The sequence below is a fragment of the Echiichthys vipera genome (genome assembly GCF_963691815.1).
Source record: "Echiichthys vipera genome assembly, chromosome: 14".
Lineage (NCBI taxonomy): Eukaryota > Metazoa > Chordata > Actinopteri > Perciformes > Trachinidae > Echiichthys > Echiichthys vipera.
The window spans coordinates 26,754,033-26,780,715 of NC_139839.1; the positions used below are offsets into that span (position 1 = coordinate 26,754,033).

Sequence of the window (26,683 nt, forward strand, 5' to 3'; positions counted from 1 at the left end):
GGAGCTGGTAAAGGGGGCAATAGTTAAGTCTTTAAAACACTCTTTTAATAAACTCTGGGTTCACTAACTACGCTGTTGGTGCTTTGTTTTCTGTGTAGGGACTCTTCCCATGCTACTGCAGAGGTTTGGTGTAATTTTGAGCAGCATTAGTGGTTAAAAAAGACATTTGAATGCCTTTACCATGCTGTCCCGAGCTAAGTGTTAGCTGCATTCAGCTGTTAGCGACTATTAGCGACTGTCCGGAATATCTCCATTAATAGTTGTTACACCAAAACAATTGTCTCAATGGCACATTTGATGAGTGTATTTGCCGAAAAAGACCCTGAGATAATTTTCCCTGGACCCCAGTTTGGGAACCAGTATGACAACACTGCAGGCTGCACGCCATATGGTCCTCACGGCGGAGGCAAGTGATGCTACCTGGCGATTAAAAGGAACAGACAGAGAGAGAGAGAGAGAGAGAGAGAGAGAGAGAGAGGGGAGGGGGGAAGAGAGACAGAGAGGGGGGGAAAGAGACGGAGAGGGGGGATAGAGAGAGAGAGAGAGAGAGACCTAGAGAGAGAGGGAAGAGAGAGAGAGAGAAATAGAGGGAGAGAGAGAACTAGTTCAGGAGCTAAACGAAAGAAAAGAAAAGCTACTGAAGCGATCTGAGCTCTTCGCTTTGAGTGTACACACTGCAGCTTTTCAATCTCATCGCGACGAAAGAAAGAAAGCAGAACAGCGAGGGAGAGAAAAACACACAGGACTTGGCTGATGCATCTCTCGGAGAGCATCCATTTCACGGCGGTAACAGTTTGAAGCGGAGGAGACGGTGCGCATTTCTCCGACAAACACGGTGCTCCTCTCTCCTCCGAACTCAGTTTCCTAGAGCGGCTCCTCGCTGGCGGAGAGACACTTTTCCCCCCTGCGCTTATCGACACAGACGGCATTTCATAATAAGCCTGTTTACCTCGGGACAAAAGCAGGGTGTCCGCAGTTCCAGTAGGCGATACTGCATCTTGTTTGTGCAGCTCGAGACGCAAACGGAATATCCGACAGTTCAAGTTTCCCTTGAAGTTGCGCAGTACCAGAAAAAAACATGGGAAATTGTGGCTATCTGGCGGTGCCTGGGAAATGCCTGGTCGTCCTAGGACTTAAATTGTTATTCCTTTTACCTGCAGGAGTTCCAGCCAGAAGCGGGGATTCTATATTAAAGGACAACATCACCGTCAGACAGGGGGACAGCGCCGTCTTAAAGTAAGTCTTAAACTGTATTTCATTATCACATCACTCACAGCAGCTCCTCCTGTGAGCAACGGAGAGCGTGTGAGCCCAACAGCTAATCATGTGCGACGGTCCAGGAGTTACTAAAGGTCATTTCAACCTACAAAAACACACACATTTTTTTTTTTATACGTATGATAACTATTGATAAAACTACTGACACGCGTGTCATTTGCAAGTTATATAACGTGCAGAAGTCGGCGTTTAGCCGCTCCTGCTCATTGCCCTTGAATGTTATTGATCCGGTTGCTTAATGTCTTGTTGAGGATGCACAGAGCTGAGATACTCACATTCAGCATCGGGAGGGGGTTGTGTACCTATTGATTTGAGTATGTGATACAAATGCAATTATGACTTTAATCACCAGGTCTTCTGTTTTCGTTACACTTCGTAAAATGTTTTGGAAGACTGGATAGTCTATTTCTGGCAGGCTTTTTTTAATCAGTTAACCCTTTATGATGAATCACTATACTATTGCTGGGATATTCCTGTGGGGACTTGTCATTATTTTTACACTGGCCTTATCACACTTAATCATATATAGGTTTTAATCTCCTGGTCTATCATACTATCCCTGCCCAGGGTTTTGTTGTGTCTTTATCACATACCCCATGGTGTTTTCTTATCTTCTCCCTCCTCACCATGATATTCCGATTTATTTGTGCCTATAAACTATGTTGCGTGTTTGCTGTGGTTTTTTGACAGACCAGGTGAGGTGCTAGAAGTTGAGGATCCCTGTGAACAGATGTGAGATAGGGCCTGGCTACACACACTCACACACACACACACACACACATATATATATATATATATATATATATATATATGTGTGTGTGTGTGTGTGTGTTTGTGTGTGTGTTTGTGTGTGTGTGTAGCCAACTTGCATACATTTTAAGACGGCATGCTGTTCCTCCCAGCAGCCCACAGTATTGGAACAACAAAGGATAAAAATAATTCACTTAAAACAATGAAACAAAAAACTGATAAATACAGAAAAGACAATTAGCATCACAAAGCTTTGAAGTGCATTCAGAGAGAAAGTGCATGTTGCAGTTGTATGTATGTAGACAACTGGTGTATGACAGGGTTAGGTTGGGTGCATAGCCAGACCTATAGCAATGGATTCTCCAAATCCCAATTTTACGTTCAGTTTTAATGTCAAGATTCTATTTAATCTTTGATTTAAACATTCTTTCTCAGGTTTGACGGCTATGCCATTGTTAGACCACCGACTCTTGATTCATAAAGATCAACAGATTGTCGGTTTTATGCTCTGACAACTGTCATTCAGATTTTGTAGTTCTTCTTGAAAAAGATTGGCTACATTGTATCATGTGATATAATCGCCACATTTTTTGTGATCCAGTGATTTCAGGGCAGGGCCGGAGTGGGACTCATTTTCAGCCCTGGAGTTTCATACCTCAGACCGGCCCACTTTAGATCACGACCTATTATATTAAAATAATGTAATTATAACTTTACATGTTAAGCATACAATAGCGCACTGTTCTCTAAAGCCTTGTAATTCCTACTGTAATTCTTACTATTACTAATGATCAAAAGTATAACGGGCCACTACTATCATTTGGGCATAGAAAGTGGTTTTATTGGAACTGATGCTTGCTTGTTCACACACTAGCTCACCTGTTTCTTCCTCACCACTGGCTCCTGGCTCTGCCTCTGACTCTAAATCATAAAAATGTTCATAAATCTCGTCACAAATCTCCCCTTTTTCAAGTCAAAAATTCAAGTCAGTTTCGTTATTGTAGTGCTGGATCCTCTATCATCATCAATTGCAATCTGGGTCCAATCAGCTCTCGTTTACATCTTCATGCAGTGTTTGGTTTGTTTACAGCCTGCGCGCAACGTGATTCCCGGCCAAACGTTAGCGATTGGTTATGGCAGATCCAGAGTGGCACTGGGCAGATCCAATAGTTTTAAATTTCAACAGACACCTGCCTTCCAAGTGAGTTAACGTTTATCAATTGAGTAGGTCCAGACTCTCTGTGCAAATTAAATGAAGTACGAGTCTGGTAGGACCAGGCTAGGTCTACACCATACTCTTCATTATATTAATTCTAATAATATTCACTTAATGAGCAATCCTACCTGCACACTCTGGACCTGTGGGCTGATGGCTGGTGCTTGGTGATGCATCTTGTATCTGAGGGGCTACAAATCAAAGTTTGTGGCCAGTTATGTGGCGTTGCATCATAATATTATTTAAATTATGTAACGTTAGGTTAGACAGGCTATATCAGGGGTACTCAAATACAAATCTTAAAGGGCCACAAAGAATTTTTTTAATGACTCAAAGGTCCATTTATTGAGGTCGGTCAGGCCACATGCAATAATACTGTAATATTTAAAAAAAAAAAGTAATTTTCATTCAAAACAACAAAAATAATAATAAAATGTAATTTCCATTTTGACATAAATTAAAATAAATAGTTGCTTGCTTAACTAGATCACCAGCCAGTACTTCAGTGCGTCTGGTTGCTGTGGAATCTGAGAGGGGGATTTGTTTAATTTTAGTTGCCATTTCCTGTTTTTGTTTGCCTTCAAACATTGTTTCCATCACTTCAGTCATGCATTCTTTTATTATTTCTGCATCTGAAAATGGCTTCTTGTGCTTACCCAAAATCCACGCCACTCTGAGGGAGCACTCTGTTGCTTTCTGTTGCTGGGTCATAGAAGTGGCAAGGATCCTGCTTGCAGCTTGATATGATGATATAAGTGCATTTATTTTCGTTGTTCTAACCTCAGAATTTTGAGGAAATGTCTCCTCAAAATGCCTATGTTTCGTCTCATAATGACGTTTTAAATTGGAAATCTTCGTCACAGCTATCGTCTCCTGACATATTAAGCACATCGGTCTTGTGCTGTTTGAAGGTAGAATGAATGAAAATTTTTCAGTCCATTCTTCTTTGAACTGTCGATTTTCACTGTCAACTTTCCTTTTAGCACTGAACTTGGAACATGCCATTTTCGTCAAATCGAGTCTCCTGCAGCCGGCAAAACATCATCATGCGAGCTTCTCCAAAAGCGAAAGTGAAACTTAAAAATTGCGCTCGCAGCAGTGATTGACCCAGCTGTCTGTGTATCGTTGGCATGGAGACAAACCAAACGTGCTGACCCAAACCAAAACACATGGTGAAGGAATAATTGTTTGGGGGCCAGAAATAGGCGGCAGGCGAGTATTGAGGACCGCTGGGCTATATGTTACAACTAGGGATACACCAAAATGAAAATTCGGAAACCAAGGCCGAAAACCAAAACACCGAAAGAAATTATTATGCCAATTATTAGTAACATTCAGGGTTGCCGCGGTATGCGGTATTAGCAGTGGTTGAGGCCAACACCGAGTTATTTTGTATTATTTTTTTCCAGTAATAAAAAAAAAATCCGGTCTTGTGTGGAACACGGAAGACCGGTTCCACACAGCAACGCCTGTAAACAAACCCCGCGAAGCCCAATCCCTACGAGAGCTCTTCGTGCTACGGCCATCCGGAGGCGCACAGAGCTTTTGGCCGTGATATTATATATAAAATTATATTATACTATTATATGATCGTTATAAGACGCTGTCACCGAGAATTTGCGCGCTGCCAGACGCTGTAACCGAGTGTGAGAGGAGAGTTGCCGATTTTTGCACATTTGGCTGCATCTGTCTCCAGGGCTTTTCTCTTTTTAATCCTCGCTTTTTCTGCGCCACCCTTTCTCTTTTTATTTTCCATTTTGGGTTATTATTTTCCTTGTACATCTGTGGTTGGAGCTAGGCAAACACCACTGAAGTGTGCGGACTAGTGCACGACACGTACGTTACATCAGGCTGCGTCTGCGTCTGTTTCTTGTCGGTGGGCATGCCCTTAACCTGCGTCCGCGTCCCAGTTTCATTGGCATGATCTAACAGACAGCCAGCTCCCTGATATGACCAGCGACAGCGGTAACAGCATACACGTGATACCCACTCCACTCAGTGCCATGACTGAACACCGGCACAAAATAAATAAAAATAATAATTGAACACCGGCCCTCGCGGCCCAAAAGTCAGACCGGCCCACCGGGAATTGTCCCGGTCCTCCCGATTAGCCACTCCGGGCCTGTTTCAGGGTGAGGCAGGGGGATTGTCCAGTCCTGTTGTTCATTTTTTTTTATCTCCACCTCTGGCAGTGGCCATGCTGTCTGGAAAAGTGCTGCTGCATGGTTATGCTGCATCTACTGGCCACATTCAGACATGTGCAAGTAGGCCGAGGACGAAAAAAACGACTGGGAAAGATCTAGCTTTTGATACTGATGCTGGAAAATGAAAGCTCATTTAGATCGAATTTGGTTTAGAATTGAAATTGACACCCCTAGGCAGTGCTGGAGTATGGGCTGGCTTCACTGTGTATCATTCTGGGGTAGGGGGAAGTCAGTCCAGCTGGTAGTGGACGAGAGACAGGGTACAACCTTTGACAGATCGCCAATCAGTTACAGGGCTGACATAATAGTTATTTTATTCAACTGAAGAAAACAAAAGAGGCAACTGAAGTGATCAGCAGCAAGCTTAATGAAAAAATAGAGCTATAAGAAAGAATATGTATATGAAATAGAAAATAAACGTTAAGCCATGATTTTCCACATATGCTTAACAGTTACAAATATCTATATGATGTTGCCGTCTTAATTGTTAACGGTGTGCTATAAAAGCAGACCTATGAATTTCTATGAATATGACTGTGATTTCTTGGTAAAGGAGGCACATTCTCATGAGTATAAAAGTAGCAGGTGCAGGTCAGGACAGTTCAGCTGACTGAGATATGAGCTGTTTAGACAAGAATAAATGTACAGTTTAATGACTGTTGACACGGACGAGCAGCTAAACAGCTTGTTGTTACACCTCGGGTAGATGAGGTGGAAGGTGATCAAGTTCCATAGCTGCACCGGCTCACCGGGTGGAAAGTGTTGTCCAAGATGGAGTTAAGCCTAGTCCTCACCTTCTGTTCTTTACTCTGTATCAAGTCTTTCTTCACCAGTTTGTCACTCATGTCATCCTTCTCAGCCACATTACACATGTGTGCTGGCCTCCACTGAAGAGTAGAACTTGTTAAATTGATAGTTTGGCTTTTGAAGAGGGATTGTATGAGGTATTATTTCTGTTTGATATGATATACACACACGTATATACAGTATATAGAGCAGTGGCGGCTGCTGGTCTTTCAAGGAGGGGAAGCTCATTTTTCCGGCCTACATCATAAATATGTTTATTTTATTTATATGTAAATTCTATCCTTTGTTCCTTTTCAAGAAAATGATCTGTGACCTTGTCGTACCAACTAGGCGTCTTTTCCAGGGACTTGACCAGTGTCCTCTCAATGGCCAGCAGAGCTAGGCTGCTTAAACAGCCTTGGCCCAGCTGGAGCTGCTGCACCAGGCTACTGTGAAGTGTGACCTCCTGTGAGTTTGACTGATGGTGACAGGGGGAGAAGCTCCGCAGCTGCTGCTAGCGTTGTGTTTGGTCTCCTCGTTTTTAACAAAGACAAATTCTCTGGGTATCGGTAAAGTCTCCGGATCAGTTCAGAACAACGGAATTAAAAACTTGGAAAATGCTCCTCTGGAAGTTTATTCTTCAAGATCACTGATTCGCTCATTTAGCTGTCAATCAAAAAAGGATTCCACCTCAGACAGCTCATCCAATCATCATGCAGAAGCCGAGTGTCTGGGCCAGCCCACTCTCCCATAGACCCCCAGAGACGAAGCCCAGCATTTATCCGATGAGCGTCTAGTTTGGCTGCAGTGGAACAAGCCGCTCTATCCTTCCCTAACTTGTGATAACCCTTATTATTATTTAGCATTATAAATAAAACTGAACTTAATTGCTCTTACAGTATTTATACTGTTTTTAATCCCACTTATACTGTATGTTCCTATCAACTTTATTGGATTTCTTTTTCTTTTGTTAAGCACTTTGTAACATCGTTAAGAAAAGTGCTTTATAAATAAGTTAATTATTATTATATTATTGTTATCATCCATGGTTAAATAATAGTAAAGAAAAAAAATGTAAATAAAAGCCAAACAGTAGAGGACAGTGCTGTGCTAGTGTGGAGTAGCAGACAGAGGACTATATTTTGCATATTTTCATTTAGCATTATTTTTATGCATATGTTTATTCCATAAATTGCAAAAAGTCTGACTCTGTGGAGTAATACAGTGGCTGCACAGTTGTGCTTATGTGTAGGAATACGTTGTGAAATCGTATTCTAAAACACAAAAAGCAGAACTATCCCTTTAAGTAGTCCATTGGATCCAGGCTGAAATCTACGACTTGCTACTTTGTCAAGCCGATGTTGAGCTGAAAATGGTTGCCCCTGTGGGGGCCGACAGGACTCTTTGACAAATGTTCTCCTTTTCTCGCCCTAACCTATGGACCCCAAAATAGAGGAGTCATAAAATAAACTTGTGGAGCTGCCATGACCCTGAGTTTTTTCTTAAAAGGAGAGGTGTAGGGAGTGAACTTGAAGCTGACAATACAGTTACCTGTCCCTGTGCTGCTCCATGGTTTATCCAGTACACTGCCCTGGAGGAAGATGAACTGCTGCCTGTCAGCGAGCTACTCAGTCCTTTATCCAGGAAACCATGCTCTCCACCTGCATCACTTTGAGCTTCTCCCCAAGCAGGAGGTGTTGGCTGGATGGTGTTAAAAGCACCAGAGAAATGACAGGACATCATTCTCATCCCCCTTCCTTGCTTTTGCATGTGGGAATACGGCCTGTGGAGCTGGTATATGATAGCATTGTCCACACATTTGACAGCTTACTGGTACATGCCTGGAGCAGCCCAGGTCTGACACTGTGAGGACCCACTGCCTTGCCTGTGAGGAGCCGCTCTTACTCCCTCATCGCTCATGTGGCAGTAAGGCAGATGCTTGGAAGAGCAGCTGGCTGGTTAGGTTTGCACTCCGGGAGGTGAGCCAGGAGCAGGAAGCCTTGGAGAGTGAGCTGGATAGGAGGGTGGCTGTGGGGATAACCTCTGATTTGATTGAAATAATGGGAAGAATAGACAGGCTGAAATTAGAAGGCCCAATATTGTTTGAAACAACTAATTTCCACTAAAATTACAGTGTTTGGAAACACAAAAATCGCTCTTTACCTGTTTTATTGTCATTACTGCTTTTTTGGAAGTCAGTGTCACATTGCAATGTTTGTGTAAGGGTAAAATAACTTCAAATCACCGGTATAAAAGTTGTTTAACATTTAAACAGCAGTGTGCAGGTTTCATTCCAGCCTGGCACAGTTATCTATGAGGCTGATAACCACTGATTACGGCCATTTAAGGGAGTGACAACATGTGCGGTTGCCATGGACGAGGTTCATGTCTTATTTTGACAAAATAATTAAATCGTGTTGAAATAAAGTACTGATAGTCGGCCATCATTTTGTTGCTGCACTGGCAAACTAACATTATGTGCTACATAAAAGAAGGTGAAATCAATCGTATTCATTTAATATATGTGTGTGTACAGAAAAAGATTACTTCACCGGAAGTGTCGGTACAATTTTATTTGTATTTTTGTGTGCCTGATATTTGCCGCTGCCTCAGAGTGGTGGCTGCAGCCAGACGCAAAAATGGCGCAGTGAGCCAGTTCATAGAGGCCCAGGGGGTTGAATGCCTTTAGACCAGGGAAACTACAACATTAGTGTGATCCTGGCAATATGTGTTAAGGAATGAGTGATTTCCTGTCGCTGGCAAAAATTCCTAGGGTGCAGTTTTATTTCTTCAGGTCTGTGTTATTAAGGCAGCCAAGGGCAACACAAAGTAGAATCATTTTCACATAAAGAAAGCCACTGCCATCAGGAACTTAATGGAATGGAATAATTAGCATCATTTAACACAGCTTTAGTAGTAATATTACAATTTTGTCAGAAATGAGACAACCAGGAAAAAAATAAAATGCATAGAATAACCTATAAGTTAGGGAAGCAAGAAGTTGACTAAGCTAACAAATTATGCACCATGTACAGGGATTGTGAACTTGTCTTTAGATTGGAATTTTTAGGTAGTGGTAAATTAATTCATATCCTGATCAACCAGGATTCTTTGTAAATGAGTGATTCTCATTGGTTGGAATGTTGCCAGTATCAATATCAATGTGTCAATTTAGCAGTTATAAATATAGGATTCTAGTGAACTGACAGCCGGGAGGGTTGGTGACATATAGACATGCCTGGGGTTGAAGTGAGGGTGGCAAAAGTGTATTTCAGTAGATCACTACCAGTGACAATTAAGCAGCAAGTTGTTGTGTAATGTGAGTAGGGGTGTCATGATTCTCCAAATCAACGATTCAATTTTATGTAAAATTTTAAGGTCATGAATTAAATTTTTGTTTTTTACTTTTTTTTTCAGCACCAAGGCTTTACTATTGTTAGATGGAGACTTGATTCATAAAGTTCACTGGATCATTGTTTCAGTGCCGTGACAACTAGTCTATTACATTTTCAAATTCTTCTCTAAAAAGATAGGCTACAGGGGGAGCCACTAACTCACTGAGTAGAGCGTGTGCCCACAAAAATCTCTCGCCTAGGTCAAACTCACAAGTTTATTACTTACAGACAACACTTAGCCTAACTATAATGATAGATTCAAATAAGATATCCGGATAAATATCTGGCCTCTGCGTTGGGTTATCGATCCACTCAGATTTGGGAAGACTGAGTTAACGGCAATCAAGATAAATTCATAAATAAGGAATCGGGAAGGCCCATGTTCGGTCAAGGTCGCAGGATAATTATTAGACATGGGTCTAAAATAGATGTTTGTATCACTGTAAGAAAAACATGCATACAAAACTGAAAAATTTCGGATTATAACCACATCAGTCTGCATTGACATCTCGTAGGGGGGCGCAGCCTTGACGTTTTGCAAAGAACCCATATGTGTCAGTCGGATGTAAGCTGTGTTGGATGTAAGTATTTCATTTCGATGACCGAAATTGAAAGTTCAGAATTTTAGAGTTTTGGAATTGACATTGCCAGTGCCGGTGAGATATGTCAGAATCTCAGCAATATTAGTGTTGTTATTGGTTATTGGTAGTATTGGCTCAAGAGTTGGTGATAACTATAACAATACGTATAGTTTTATATCGATTTTCATTTCATTTCATTTTTATTTTGTTTTTTGTGTCCTGCACACAAAGTGCCCAACCCTCAGGTGGCTGAGTGGTTAGAGCAGTTGCCCCTTGTAAAGAGGCTGAAGGTTCTCGAGACAGATTTGTCTCCGACCTGTGGCCCTTTGCTGCATGCCCCCCCCCTCTCTCTCACCCCCTTTCCTGTCTGTCCTATATAATAAAAGGCTTGGAAAACTACCCAAAAAATAATCTTAAAAAAAAAAAGTGCTCAACCCTCATAGGTTTATAAGACGCCATCACACAATACATTGCATTCAAAATAAAGATTATTATACAGCTTGATCTTTGAACAAAATATTGCTTCTTTTTTCCCAGGCTTTACCAAGAAGCTTTACTACAAAAAAGGTTCCCTTTTTAAAGCACAACTCCAGTTTTTCATATTCATCTAACCAAAATAAATTAGCATTAGTAAAAAATACATTTAGTATTAAATAGTAGTTCTGATTAACTGAGCAATCTATAATATGAAATTACTTAAACAATAGAATAAGTATATCTTATTTACTTAAGTATAAGTAATCTAAAAATATTTTAGAAATGGTAATTGAAATAGAAAGCACATCAGTGTGATTTGTTTTTGATCATCAACTTTCTGTTCTTAGTGTCTTATACTTAATTTCATTTCAATTTAAATAGTTTCATTTTACTGTTATAAATACATGTTTTATTTAAATACAAGAAAATGCGATTGCAACCAAAGCAGTCGCTGAAAGTTTTTCAAAACCTTTAAACCAAAGTCTTGTGCACTAAAAAGGCATGCTTTCAGATGAACTTCATTTGGGAGAGCTACATGGATTTTTTTTCTCTTAAATTTTAATTGCCCAGTTTATTCCACACTGTAGTCCTGACTCTGTGGTTGACCTGTGGAGGGTTACAGACAAACACCTCTATGACATGTGCAAGTGATGAGTTTCACTGGTTGAGAAGCGAAGCACGTTGGAAGTCCATGCTGTCCTTCTCCAGGTCCACACCTTACTGTGCGGTTGCCCTTACAAACCAGAGTGCAACGGTAAAGACAACAACCCATGCTGGCTGTCGATCAGTGACCATGGCCAGTTGTGGTTATTGGAGTGCTGGAGGTGTTTGATAATGTAATTTTGTTTTGACTTGTAACTGTACATGGCTGGGGACATAATATCTTAGCACTAAAAGGGTTTCTGTTTGCTCAGCCACACACATTGAGCCACTTTGACTATAGGGGAGTGTAATTCAATTCAGTTTACTTTATAGTGTCAAATTACAACAGAAGTTATCTTTAATATAGAGACAGAGACCCAACAATTCCCCCATGAGCAATTGCACTTTATGCAGTGGTGGCAAGGAAAAATTTCCCTTTAACAGCTGGAAACATCAAACAGAACCTGGGTTTATGGTGGGCACAATCTGTTTTGACTGGTTCGGTGAGAGAGAGAAAGAGAGAGAGACCCAGAGATTGCCAGCAACCTGAATAATAATAGAAATATGACTAATATTTATAGGAGTGGATACAAAATAATGATATGAATAGCAACAAAGTCAGCATATTAATAGAAATATGACTCATTTAAGGCAAACCTGAGCCAGCCCTAAGTAAAAGCTTTATCAAAAATGAAAGTTTTAAGTTCACTCTTAAATATTGGGATAGTGTCTGCCTCCCATATAACACTTGGGAGGTGGTTCCAGAGGAGAGGAGATTGGTAGACTTTTGGAGACTCTGGGAACGATAAGTAGGTCTGCATTCTCAGAGCGCAGCGATCTAGTCGGGTAGTATGGTACAATGTGCTCTTTAAGATACGACGGAGCCTGACCAATAAGAGCTTTGTACATGAGGAGAAGATTGGATTTTAAAGGGAGAAAGATGATCTCTTTCCCTAGTTTTTGTCAGTACACAAGCTGCCGCATTGTGGATCAGCTGAATATTCTCAATTTATTGGAGCAGCCTGATAAGGAATTGCAATAATCCAGTCTAGAAGTAACAGATGAATAAGGCCTTCCTTTATTTCAGTGACAGTTGATGACAATGTGTTATCACAAATTTGGATTTCGTAGGACTGACCTTCTCTGCTTGCAGGAGAGTGATACAGGACCTAGACTAGACTTGCATCCCTTGTGGCAATGCTCAGAGACAAAACAGAAGCCTAGTTGGGGAGCAGGTGGTAAATCCTGATTTGTCTATAACCACTGTCTTTAACCCTTTAAAATGGATGGTGGCCACAAGTGGTTGTTGTTTAAATGATCATGTATAACATTATCTAAATTAAAAAACATAATAGCTAGAGCATTCATTTTTCTTTTTGCAGTAGAAAGCTATGACTTTGATCTTTCAGGTTGTATGCTTTGATGACATCATTACATTACGTGAATTCCGGTGCAAAAACGGACGGACAACTTGCAATGGTGCCACAGTAATAACCCCGTAAGGAAGGTTTTCGTTGCCACTTTGGCACTGTAAATAAAATTGAATTGAACTGTAATGGCCATGGAAGATCTTGATCAGTAAACAAGATCATGCATAGAATGATATAAAATAAAAAGTATATCTAGAGCATATATTCTTTTTGCAGTAAAGACTTCTGTATCCCATGATCACATTGAACATTCATGATGAAGTCATCACATTACGTGACGTCGGGCAATTGCAGATGAAACTATCAAAATGCCTTTACACTCTGCATCTTGAAAACTAATAAATGTTTAACTAACTTATGTAGTATTAAGAAAGATTTTCTTTGGATCAATATGTTTTGTGTTTTTGTTTAGTAAAATCTGATAAAATAACATCCACTTTTTGTATGATTTTTAAAAATTCTGAGACAATTTAAATACTTTTAGTAATTTTTAATGTGTTTAATGACTTACATAACCTTTTAGCTTAGGTTGTACAGATTTTAGAGTTAGGACGCATTTGAATATACTCCAGTAAGTAACATCACAATAAGCAAAAATACCATTGTAGGCGCTGGCATTTCTGTTACAGAGTTCAAAGGGTTTAGTGCAACAACACCAACACCGACCACACAAACTGAGGGTCTACTCACCCTTGGCCCAGATGATCCGTGCCGTGCTTTAGCATGATTGTCCCCCCTCTCTCCTCCCGGCCTAGGCCAGCTTGCACTCACATTACTCGAAATGATCCAAGCCTCGGCTCGATTGCTTCTTCCGCCATCACCCCTCAGAGTTTTTGTTTCGTCCAACTGTTTTTGAATATTTTGAATCAGACCACCGCAAATTCTTCGTCTGCCTCTTTCACAGGGAACAGTTGCAAATAAATAGTCTCAGGACCACCGTGAGTGCTTATGCGCATGCTCGTGCTTGTACATGAGCAATCGGGCTGTGCTGAAGCCCACCTCTCTCAACTTGGCTGCGGCCGGGCAGTTACACTCACACTGGTCATACAAACTAAACTTTAGTCGTTAATCGTGCTTGGGCATGGCAAGAATGGTACAGTAGGTGTGAGTAGGCCCTGAATGACAGCAAGGCTTTCTTATGGCGGATAAGTGCACAAGATTGTTTCACTGCTGTTCTACTGCTGTTTTGGGGAAGGTCTGCAAATAAAATATGAATTGAGGGCCACCTTCTGTCCCTCTGTGTCACTTGCATCATTGCTCTGTCACAGACCCTTTATAATTTGGCTCCCTGTGGCCCTTCTCCCAGGTGGACAGATTAGCACCAGAGGTGGCTGAGTTAATGTGATGCTGACCCTTGGCACAGTCCTTGTCTTAGTCTTGTAAGCCCGAGTGTGACGAGCTGAGCAGCAGCTGATGGCAGGCCTGTCTGAGTGCAGAGGTGCAGTCACACTAGAATTGATGCCCTTTTCATGAAGAAAGGTGTGAGTTGAGTTGTTTGCCAGTAGAATGTTTTCTTGCTGTAGGAAATGCAGTGTGAGCGTGTGGCAGCCGTAGCACTTCTTTTCTTATGATGTGAACATCCAGCTCTGTGTTGAGGGACTTTGGCAAGGGTGACTACATACTTTTATTATCAGCTTCTGAAGTGGTGATTGGACATGTTAGGGGGTGCCTACTTTGTCTCACTGGATGTAGAAGTGTTGGTATAAAGCCTACCACTGGATGCCATTCTTCTTCCCTTCCACCATCTATTTTGCAAGGGCACCCTGGCTTGGGTCTGGGGCTTATCACGGCACAAGACGAATGTGATTGGTTTAAAGAGATAAAACCAAGCCAGAAAGTTTTTTCCCCCTATACTAGAATGAAAAGCAGTGTAGTCAGACTTTTCTCCTAGCTGACAATGTGCTTTGGAGACTAAGGGATTTCTAATAAATAGAGATGCACCGATCCGATCTATATGGATATCGGATAAATGAGGCCGATCTAGCATTCCGTTCCAGTCATTTCTTTTTAATTAATATCATACACAGTAATACAGATACAGCAATCTAGTCACTTCAATTCTATGTTTGCAACATCAGTTATGTCATCAAGCAGAGCAGGCAGAGCAGCTAGTGATGAACAAACCCAGAGCAACATGGAGCAAGCGCCGGACTGAGCCATGTCTGCTATTTAGAAACATTTCAAACTTGATACGCTAACAAGTCTGACTGCAACATGCACTCTGCAACGCACAAGATGAGAGGGGTGGTGTCAAAGTTGGTAAATTCAACACCACAAAATTAAATAAGCACCTCCAAAAGCACCAAGCTAAAGAGCATGCGGAGCTCCGAGCGAAGCTGGCAGAGAGTACAACAAGTATCGGATCGGTATCGGGTATCGTCCAATACACTCAGCCCAGGTATCGGTATGCTTATCTACTAATAAAAGTGGCATTCATAGGCTATGCGTATATGAGCAGCATTTTGAGTCCAGTCTACCTTATTGATAGTCAACCTCAGTTCCAACAGGGTTCGTCCCCATTGCTCAGATTTTGATTTTATTGCTCCATTAATCAAACAATGAACGAGATTTTGGCCCAAGAATAACCTCATCTGTTGCTGTGTTGTTAAAGTGAAAGGAGAATAAAACTTGTGTTTGAAGTAGAGGTCGAACGATAGTGGATTTTTAAAGGCTGATATAATGAACAATCACTGACTTTATTAGAAGCAACTGTTTTACTGAACAGCTAATACATATCCAAATATATAAAATCTCAAAGTGAACATCAAACTCAAAGTAATGAATAAAATATATGTAAAAGAATAGTCCCATACAGGAACTTTGGATCCTCCAGCTGCCATCTGTAATGTAAGAAACAAGATGTGAATTCATCTTGCAATGTAACCAGGAAAGCTGCCAGATAAATAGGGTGTGTCCAACAATGAAGTCAAATGCCAGATTAAAAACTGGGAGGGATCTGAAAGTGTTCTCTCATTTTGCTCACTGATTTTTCACAAAATAAAGGTTTTTGTTGGTGTGCCTTGGTTATTTAAGAAAACATGTTAGTACAACATTGGTATTGCCACAGGTATTCTATCAAATTCTGAACAATATAAAATAACAATAATTCAGTATAAATAAAATATTTATAATTTGTTCTCTAATTTTCATCTCCAGTGTATGTTTGTACAATACATACATACATACGATCTGTCGGCTGTTTATGTGTTTTAAACATATGAACCGTATCTACACTGACTGATCAGATCAGTCTGTATATGTGTTTTAAACATATGAACCGTATCTACACTGACGGATCAGATCAGTCTGTATATGTGTCTTAAACATATGAACCGTATCTACACTGACTGATCAGATCAGTCTGTATATGTGTTTTAAACTCATGATCCGTATCTACACGGACTGATCAGATCATTCTGTATATGTGTTTTAAACATATGAACCGTATCTACACTGACTGATCAGATCAGTCTGTATATGTGTTTTAAACATATGAACTGTATCTACATTGACTGATCAGATCAGTCTGTAAATGAGTTTTAAACATATGAACCGTATCTACATTGACTGATCAGATCAGTCTGTTTATGTGTTTTAAACATATGTACTGTATCTACACTGACTGATTAGATCAGTCTTTGTGTCACCTGTTGCCTCACTCGCTGCACTGGGTGAAGAAACAATGTCAATGAATCAGTTAAACACTGCTGATTTTTTCCCATAGAGCCGACATGAAAACTATTTTGGTTTAGTAAATTTGTCACTCTGCTCGGGAGCTGCCAACAGACGGCAGAGACCGTCTGTTTACTGCATGTCATTTACGTAGGTCTCGGGTCCGTCAGGTGTGATTATAACCTGTAGCCTGATGTTAAAGAAGCTGCAGGGGCTCACGTGTTACGTGTTTGTGTTAAGGTGCTGACGGAACTTTCTTCTTACAGTGCTTACATCTTGTTCCTGTCTTATCTGTCACTCTGTTGCTGTTTTAACCTCTGAAAGGTTGATATAGCGAGACATGTGGTCGCGCATGTGCGACTAGATGTAAAATTCAGCCGCACACTCTCAAATTTTGGTCTCAAAATGCGACCAATCATCACAATTCGTGTTGCTGAACATATTTGACCATAATTATCATTAACAAAATCACTGATTACAAATATATTTATTTTTCAGGACCACAAACAGAAATCACTGTTATAAATAGTAGATTCTAATTATAAAATAATGTGTTTTCCAGTCTTCATACCATTCACCTTTATAGATTACAGAATTACACACACCAGTTTATTCGCTAAAAGTGAAGTGCAAGTGTAAGGTCTTTTTCAAACACCTTTTAGCAGCATTAAGTGCTGCAGTTACATGCCATGAGTGAGGATAATTTAACAAAGTGAGGCTTTTGAGTTCAAACTTTCTGAAGAGTGCTTCAGTTCTTTACAGCCCAACAATCTCAGTATGTCCAAATGACTTACAGTATATCTCTCTCCAGGTAGACCCACAGGATATACCTGAGGATGGGGGTCAGGTTCCCATGCCCTGTTCTCTAGTAGTCCACCGGGGCTTCATGGGTCTTTCTAGCATTCCCTAGACATCCATCTTACACAGGTTGGGTTTAAGCATCTTTGTGTTGTCGTAAATCACTGAGATAGTCATTCATTTTTAATATCCAGGAACCTATGCTCCATGCTGCAGTCCAACTAGATCGTCCACTTATCAGAGCCAGCCACATCCATTATCCACATCCATCCCGTCTTTGCTGTCCCCTCCCTGTGCATGTTTGGCTGCACTTTTCTGATATCATTAATACTCATCAGCAACACCTTCTATTAATGCCACATTCTGCCCGGCAATTCGCGCTCTACTACTTCCAGTCTCCTACCTACTTTTCTCTTTCCTCTTCTTAGTATATTCTCATCCCTCTTACTTATCTACCTCTACACTTATAGCCCAGCACTTACTCTATATGGACAAAAGGTAGCCCTACAGGTTTCCTCAAGCCAGGACCACACGCATAGACTGTGTAAAAGAATGGTCGAGTCTCTGTGATGTTATCCATGATGTGAGGTTTCTGAAGAACCGTGATGAAGCTCAGTGTGAGTGGCTCCAGCCGTCACCATCTTGGCAGTGCTTATCCGAAAATGGTCAAAGAGGTGAAGCATGGTTGGAGCTGAGGCTGGCCATATAAAGCCTGGTTGCTGAGCTAGCCAACTGTGATGGCATCCACCTGTCACTCAAAGCATTTACGCCTCTAATTATGCATAACTTTAATAGCTAAAATACATGTAGTGCATATGTAGTGCATACGCAGTGCGACAAGGCTGTTGTGGCATGTCCGCAGCAGAGCATGTCCACTATATCAAATTTAAGCTGCTATATGGGCAGTCCAACTCTTATTTTTACACAGTTCGTTACAAACAGTATTTTTTCTCTCTATTTGCAGCTAAGCGGCCCTCCAACAGGTAAAAACTACATAGAATTGTGTAAAAAAATACATACCTCATTGAACCAGAGGCAATGTGAGGCAGCACAGCTTCCAAACATGCAGAACCAACTGCATTATCACTTAGCAAAACTCAAAATGCACACACTGAAGTGGCAGCAGCCAGAGCTGCTGACGGAGTCTGTGTAGTCCTGCTGCACCCCGCCTACGTATGCTGTGCATCTGTTCCCCATTTTGGCTGTAAGCCTTAAAATAATAAAAACTGGGTTATAACTAAGTTATATAAACATTCACTCACTGTCAATTGTCATGATTGAAGAAATTAGCTGGACCATTTTTTGTACAAAGACTGTAAACTTGACCTTTGCCAACCAGCCACAAGCTGCCATTAAAGGAACTGCAGTCTTTATCAGTATCACATGGACTTTATTTTTCAGCCCCGAAAGGTTGCTGCTTGACCACACATTATGATTGTTGAGCCGATTAGAGTTATGATTTGGCTGTCATGACTAGGCCTGTCACAATAACAAATTTTGCAGGGCAATACATTTTCCCAGACATGATTGCGGAAAGCGATAATATTGTTGCAATATAATTAGAATATTATTGTTTTGAGACCATTTTCAACTGATAAGTACACCCTTTTAAAGGTAAACATTTATTTCTAAAGATTTTTTAAAATTAAATTTGGCAGACAAGTACATAAAAAAAACCCATCACATTCGCACAGTGTGTCTGCTTTAAATGACAAAGAACAGAGACAAAAACACAAAAAAAAAAAAAAACACGAATCCTGCCATCCCTTCAGACAACCCATGTCAGACACGGTCACAATAACAACCAACCAACCAAATAACATATAACATCACTAGATAGGCAATGTTTTCAGAAAAACAAAACAAACTAGGGCTTGGACTTAAACGCGTTAATTAAGATTAATTAATTACAAAAAAAATAACGCAACGAAAAAATAACGCAATTAATTGCAATTTATTTTTGCACTGTTTATTCCTCAAAATCGCTGATTTACTAATTTAGCTGTCAATCTAAAAAGGATTTTCGCCTCAGACAGCTCTTCCAATCATCATGCAAAAGCTGAGCGTCCGGGCCAGCCTACTGTCCCATAGACCTCCAGTGACCCCAGTGACGCTGAGTGTCTGATTGACGGGACAAAGCCCAATATTTATCCGATGAACGTCTTGTTTGGCTGCAGTGGAACAACCCTCTCTACGCTTCCCCACTGAAGTCAGTAGAAGCTGAGCATCTGATTGTGTAAAGCACTGTGGCGCTGTGAGGATGAATGAGAAGGAAGTTGCGCTGGTTACCTGTGATAATTAGCGATTCTGTAGTAGTAGAGAGTAGTAGTAGGCCGCGCAAGCTGCCAGCAACCAGACGAGAAAAAAAGAAGAGAGCGGCCTGACGCGTCCCTCTCTCCACTGGTACTGCAGTTGGAAGTAGTGTTGTTTTTGGCGGCCTGTTTTACTTTTAGTCTAGTCTAGTTTTAGTCAACGAAAACTTATAAAATTTTAGTCTAGTTTTAGTCGACTAAAAGTCTGAGTATTTTAGTCTAGTTTTAGTCGAGGAAAAGTTACGACATTTTAGTCTAGTTTTAGTCAAAGCAAATTGTATATTAGTCTCTTTTTAGTGATGCAATTATATTTAATCAATATAATAAAAGTACCTAGTAGTATTGATGAAACCAACATTTCCTTTGAGCCAAACCAATGCACATATCTTTAGTTTACATGCACATATCTTTAGTTTACAGCACGTACAGGTCTAGAATATGTTATCTGATTTATGTTGATGCTAAATTCAGTTCAGTGATATTTCATCATCATTTTCGTTGACGAAAGCAACACTAGTTGGAAGTTCCCCGTTCTCCAGCTCCACCTGTTTGGCTTCTGAGGGTGCATCCAGGGGCCCCTCATGCCCTTATCTCCCGGCTGCCATGGACCGTGACAGAGCAGACCGTGAGAGACGGACATTTGACGGCGGAGGGTTCAGCGCTTGTCCCTCTTTCATGTCCACACGCACGCACACACACAGTTTTCAAAGAAAATAAAATTTGTCCCGCTGTCGCATCCAGGCCGATAGCCGAGGGCCCAGCTAATAAAAACCAAAGCTGTCAGCGTGGTGGCGGCACCCGCTGACTCAACCCAGCGAAAGATATTGTCATTCTTGCAGGACCTGATAAACTACAAGCCTTCTCCACGGTTAAAGTGTACCTGTCACGTGGGTTTGGCGTTTTATGAAGAGAGCGCGCAGGCTTCTCCCCGTGTCCAGTCCTGTGGTTCTGTGGGGGCTTAAGGGCCTCCCGTTTGAGCCATTGGAGGGTGCAGACTTGAAACACATGTCTCTCAAGACGGTGTTGTTACTGGCTCTGGCTTCGGCTAAACGGGTTAGTGACATCCATGTGCTTTCACCGCATCCGTCATACACTCAGCTTTTCCTTGGGGATGTGAGGATAATTTTGAAGTCCAACCTGGCTTGTGGCTTTTTCTGCCTCACCAGGAGGGCAGTGGTCGCATGCGTTATGTCCGGTCCGTGCAGTGCGCACTTACATGGATAGGACTAAAGGTTTCAGGAGGAGTGACCAGCTGTTTGTCTTCTGGGCTAATCCTCATAAGGGGAAACCTATCACAAAGCAGAGCCTGTCCCACTGGGTCGTGGAGGCAATTGCTTTGGTCTATGCGAGTCAGGGTATGCAGCCACCCGTGGGCCTGCAGGCGCGATCGACTCGGGGCTTGGCCGCATCCTGGGCTTTATTCACAGGAGTTTAAGGACATTTGTGTTGAAGTGAGCTGGTCCTCGCCTCTCACTTTTGTCCTTTTCTATATGCTGGACATCTCCGCTCTGTGCGTGGCACGCGCAGTTTTGCTGTCGTTAATTGGGAGGAGTGCCGGAGTGCCTTTCCCTGTGGGTTAGTGGACATTGAACTAAATATTATGAAAGAGAACTTTAGGTTATTTACATAACCCCGGTTCTCTGAGTAATATGGATGAGATGTCTCACCGGACAACCCTTCTTGCTTGGGAGAGTGAGAAGAGGTGCTTATTTTGAATGAGGTGGTGCCGTCCGCATGAGCTATTTAAGGTAGGTGGGACTACCTGTGGCGAACCGACACCTTTCACCAGCCAATCAGGATTGGCATAATGAGATAAATGCTTCTGAGGGCTGCAGCGAGGCGTGCATCCCATAGTGAGACATCTCCCTCATATTACTCAGAGAACCGGGTATATGTAAATAACATAAAGTTTTTGAACAGCAGCTAGAGCCCGCCCCCTGGCTGCTCAGAGGAGGAGTCAAAGCTAAAAGCTTGTAGGTTGTCCTTGCCTCTGACTAGAGATGTCATGGTACCAAATATTCAGTAGTCAGTGTCAATACCAGTGAGATTTACACGATTCTCAATGACAAGTCATACCACGGTAAAAAAAAAAGAAGATGCTATTTCCATAACAGACATACAAAATATAACATAACAGAACACAGTACAACCATGGTGGTAGTGCAACAACTTTTTCAGATTCATACATTAAACAGAATGCACACGCTGGCATAGATACACACACATAAGGCATTGTAACAGAGGCGCCGCCCGCGAGCATCCAAACAACATGTAATGTGTATTTCTGTATGACAGATAAAAAAAAGAAAACATAAACTCATTAAAACATTTGGATGTTATTAATATACTGTATATGAATCAAAATCACCTTGAATTAGCAGCTGTACCATAGCTGTCCTCTGAACGCCTGCTTGTTTAGTTTTTCATTACAATGTTAGAAATAATGTTTCCTTTCCTTCCGTCTTCATAGTACGAAATAAGAAATGTGTCAGTCGCGTTTTGAATGTTGGTCTTTGTTACGGTAAATGTAAGTATTGCCTCCCTTGGCCTTAAGACCGCGTTAGCATCGTTTGCATAGTAGCTTCTGCAGATTGATGATAATGCCACTGTCATCTTCCTCATGCGCTGGGTACTTCCATAACGTTACATGACTTGGTGAGTTTTTTATTAACAAGTTGAGGCAAGATGATCGCTGTAGTTCACTTCCACATGGGGTTTGTTATGTTATGTGAGTTCCCTTCTTCATGACCTCCTACTTCTGAATGCAAGTCTGACTGGAATCCTCGCTATATTGCCCCCATTAGTTATTGGTGTGTATCTTTGTTTTTTTATTTTAGAATCGAAAGGTATCACAAGTATCGGTTCTTGTGACAAAGAAGGTGTTTAGTTATTACCCAGGAACAATCCCTGGGCAGTAACTCTGTCACACCACGCCTCAATCTACAATTTTGACTAGGGCCTATATATTTCATAGCTTAAATACTCACTGTTCTTTGACAAGTATTGCTGCATACACCAACTATTGATTACCGTCACATCCACCTACTTCATGTATATAAAGCAGCCTGTTACATTGATTGCTTCATATCTATACCCACACCCTTTGCATTCTGCACTGTCCTGTGTTTATTCATATATATAGATATATATGTTATGTTATGTTTTCATTCAATTTAGGACGATGAACACAAGATCTATGTCGGTGCTCATTAAATTACGCATGGAGCTTGGAGCTGGCTGGTATGGAGTAGGCTCACTTCACTACCCGCATTAATTGTTAATCTTTTATTGTTAAGGTTTAACTGCACCTATAGGCTATATTGTAGCGTCAGTTGTTGTGTCAGGTGTGTGTGTGTGTGTCTGTGTGTGTAGCGCGGACATCGCCCATGATATGTGATCAGTGACCTGTAAATGTGATCACACATCATGAAGGCATGTCCACAAACGCTCTGCTTCATTCTTTCTCAACCTCAAAACAGCCTTATTAAGCCACAAAGTTTATCTTGTTTTTTTACCTTGCCTCTCAGGGCTTCCATATATACATGTGCACTACTTTTTCAAATAAACATCATACTTGCTAGAACCCCCCTCCCCTCTTGAGAACAGAAAATCCAGTTAGACATTGGAGCACTATTGGGCTGAATACATTTGGAAAAATAATGAGTAAAAAGTGATTTTCTTCCGTTTTTACTTCCTTTAGGCTGTGAGCCTAGAAGTTAATTTGGATATCTCCCTTGTGTTATGTTAAGATAAGTATGTTGGAATCTGTTAATTAATAACTGTGAAGCAGACTAACTTAGCTTAAGTACTGACCTCCCCAGCATAAATGGTTATGTTTAATATATCTTGGTGATTATGGGCGACATTAGGGAGGTTATGTGCAGTTGTTTCCTAAAGTTATCGCTGTTATTTGTTTCCAGAACTATCAGAGGCTGAAAAAGTAGGTCATCCTCTTCAGAGGTGATTGAGGTACTCCTAGAAAGGTTGTACATTTTGTGTCAGCACTCTCTAGGGCATGAGCTTTACATTTCAAGGATCAGTCTGCAGCACAACGGGAAACTTCCAGGTCAGAGAAGTCGGGATCACACAGTCTAATTGGGCCAGGGGCGTAAAGTGGTGGGGAAGTGGCCCCTTCCCTACATTCTTCCCCCTACGTATCGCACCCTATCTGGGACACTTATTTTCATACTCAGCTAGGGCTGAAACAATTAATTGAGTTAGTCAATTACAAAAATACATCGATGCAAAATCTCTGCCTTGATGATTTGTTTAATTCTTTTTCACCAACATTATGCGGCCTGTTCAGCGTCTGTTTATCGCAGGGGTCATTATTCAACACTGTTTGACCGTTTTAGATGCACAACACTACATCCGGAAAAGGCAGATGATCATTTCACACGTAAAAAGAAGCCAAAAGGTGCAATGTGTCCACTGTTAACTATAACTGTTATACCACAAAAGCACGACATCGATGATTCAGTGTTGTTAACGCCACTTCACCGAGCTGTTCCGGTTTAAGAAGGGCGGTTGGCGTAGTTATGGACAAACCGAAACAGAATGCGTAATGTTAGCTGTCCTCGTGAATGCTTTAAGTTTTTCATTATAATGTTAAACATAACGTCACCTACCTGATCAGTCTTTATCGTTTTGTTTGAGTAAATGTGTCAGTGGTGTTTTGTATGTTGCTTGTTGTTACAGTAAACAGGAAGCAAGCAAGTTACTCTTCCTGATAATATGATATAATTTATCTCTAATTCATTTCTAAATGAATCTATTTATCTTGAGGTAGAATTTTATGCTCCACAATTGTTTAAATAGTAAACTTAGTCATCGTAAATTGCGGGTGTATTGCCTTCAACACACAGACATCTCGTTTCTCTCTGTCTCTCTCTCTGTCTCTCTCTCTCTCTCTCTCTCTCTCTCTCTCTCTGTCTCCCTCTCATGCACACATGCACATGCACACTCAAACACAAACACACACACACACACACACACACACACACCTGTTAGATTACCACACCAAATAGGCCTACCCTAGACATAATATTTTTTTTTTGCAAAATAACACAAATTATAATTGATTTCTACGCAAAATTATAAAAAAATTTATTTATCCGATTACCTGATTAATCGATGAAATCATTGGTAGAATACTCAATTACAAAAAGATTTGATAGCTGCAGCCCTATACTCAGCCTTCATTTTGGTCTTGACTACACACCTGTCATGTCTCTTAACTTGCATGGTTGTGATGCTATTGTGGTGAAAAAATCTGTCGTCAGACAGACAGAATGATTTATAAACACCTGGCAAAATACTAAAATCTGCCTTGGTGTTAGTTCACACTGCAGTAGGTGTCTCCAGTACTGCCTTTTGCCATGATGAGACTCACAAGGTGGAGCCAATCCCAGCGTCACTGTCACGGCTGATAATTACTTACTGGGGTCACTAGAGTAGTGCAGTTTTCCCCGCACTGTAAGGCACTGTTACTTGTTGCTGAACCTTGTCAGTAAGGGAATAACACTTTCATCACTGCAAGCTTTGACATTTACTGTAAGTACTGCCGTACTGCCGTTTGCCAATTGATGCACTGTTGGTGGGCAGTAAAGCCTTGAGCTCTTGAGATCTTCTATGGCATGTTCTTCGTCAGTTCCGCTTGAGATCTCCCTCATTTCTGAAATGAGATGTCTCCAACCATCTGTCAGCACAAAGTACTGGCCTCCTGTGACCAGACAAATCATTCCTAATCCTCCCGCCTCTCCTCAGGACCTGGATCCCTCGAACAAAACAGATCCCCCTAATGAAGGAATATGGCAGAGAAAAGTGCCTCCCATTGATTCTGTTCCCTGGCCAATGCTGCCTCAAGGATAGTGCAGCTGAGCTATACTTAGAAACAAGGAAAGGGTTGACGTAATATTGTTGTTCTTACATTTGTTCAAAATGCTCTGTAAAGGCAGTGCGGTGATGAGCCTTATCCTGATGGAGCAATTTCAACATAAACCGAGTATTAACAGTAGTCAATTGGCAGCAGAATGCACTAAATATGGCTGTTAAATGGTACTTGGCTGCAAGCCTTAGCTTACTACCTGATAACAATGTCTACATGTACTAGGTAGTGCATTAAAGTGATTCTGTTTAGATTAGCAACTTGTTTATTGCTCTTTAAGATCATTTGTGTTGCCCCCATCTGCCCTCAGTTTTAATCAATGAAAACTGCATGAAAATTAAGTCTTTCTTATTTAGATATATTGCCTGTCTTACTGGAAACTGGACAGGCTTTCTGAGCATGAAACTTGTAAAATACATTTTGATTAGCCTTCAGATAATAACAGGAGGCTGGCAGTCAGATGTCTATTGTATGTTAGAGCCTACTGGAAAACACAGCATCTTTATATAACTTCGCTCCACGCTCTATGCCGCTCTATAGTTGATTGATTGAACATTTGAATGTACGTAGTTTTGGTGTGGCTGGTTTAGGCACGTTGAAATCGACAAGTGCCCCTGATTTATTATTGCAACCAGATTTCACTGAGGGCAAGGAAGGAAGGAGGGAATTCATCTCACTCTGCCAGCTGATGGTGCTCATTAATATGGATAAAAGTGACAAGCAGTCATCAGGGAAGAATGTCATACCACATTAGACAAATAAGTGGCTGAAACCAGTGGCTGTAATGAATTGATTTGTTTCACATTGATCTCTCCCCTTCTTCACTGTTAATCACATTTGAGAGTCATGTTCATATTGTGAATATCTGTTATTGTGAAACATTAAATAATCTAAGTGAACAGGACTTCATTCCATGTTTTACTTCTGCATCATTCAATGGGATTTTTTTGTTTAGTAAAAATAGAATATTCCACCAGCTTTTTGCTAAATATATAAGGGTTAGTGCCCAATGATGTGTTCTGTATCAGGAATTAATGGATGACAGGGTGGCAAGAGCTGTCCCAGTCCAATTATTCCTGATATCGAACATCTCGAAAGTAGGTGTAACGGTACACTAAAGTCAGGATTCTGTTCGTACCTCGGTTAAGTTAGTTGAGAGGGAAAATGAAAAAATACTGCAATTCTCCAAGAAATAAAATACTTTTAAAATAAGTGCACAATTAACAGCAGCAGTGACAGTAACACCTGGATGGTG

The 26,683-nt window shown here is 41.1% G+C and overlaps 1 protein-coding gene across 1 annotated transcript in view; it reads left to right on the top strand.

Annotated features, from left to right (window-relative positions):
• Window positions 1–1,078: 1,078 nt before the first annotated feature.
• Window positions 1,079–26,683, top strand: part of opcml (opioid binding protein/cell adhesion molecule-like) — a gene marked incomplete at its 5' end in the record, with an annotated part of 280,443 nt that continues 254,838 nt past the window's right edge. The window contains one exon of the mRNA XM_083926783.1: window positions 1,079–1,236. Within this exon, the coding sequence (XP_083782909.1) occupies window positions 1,079–1,236 (158 nt within the window). The remainder of the gene's footprint in view (window positions 1,237–26,683) is intronic.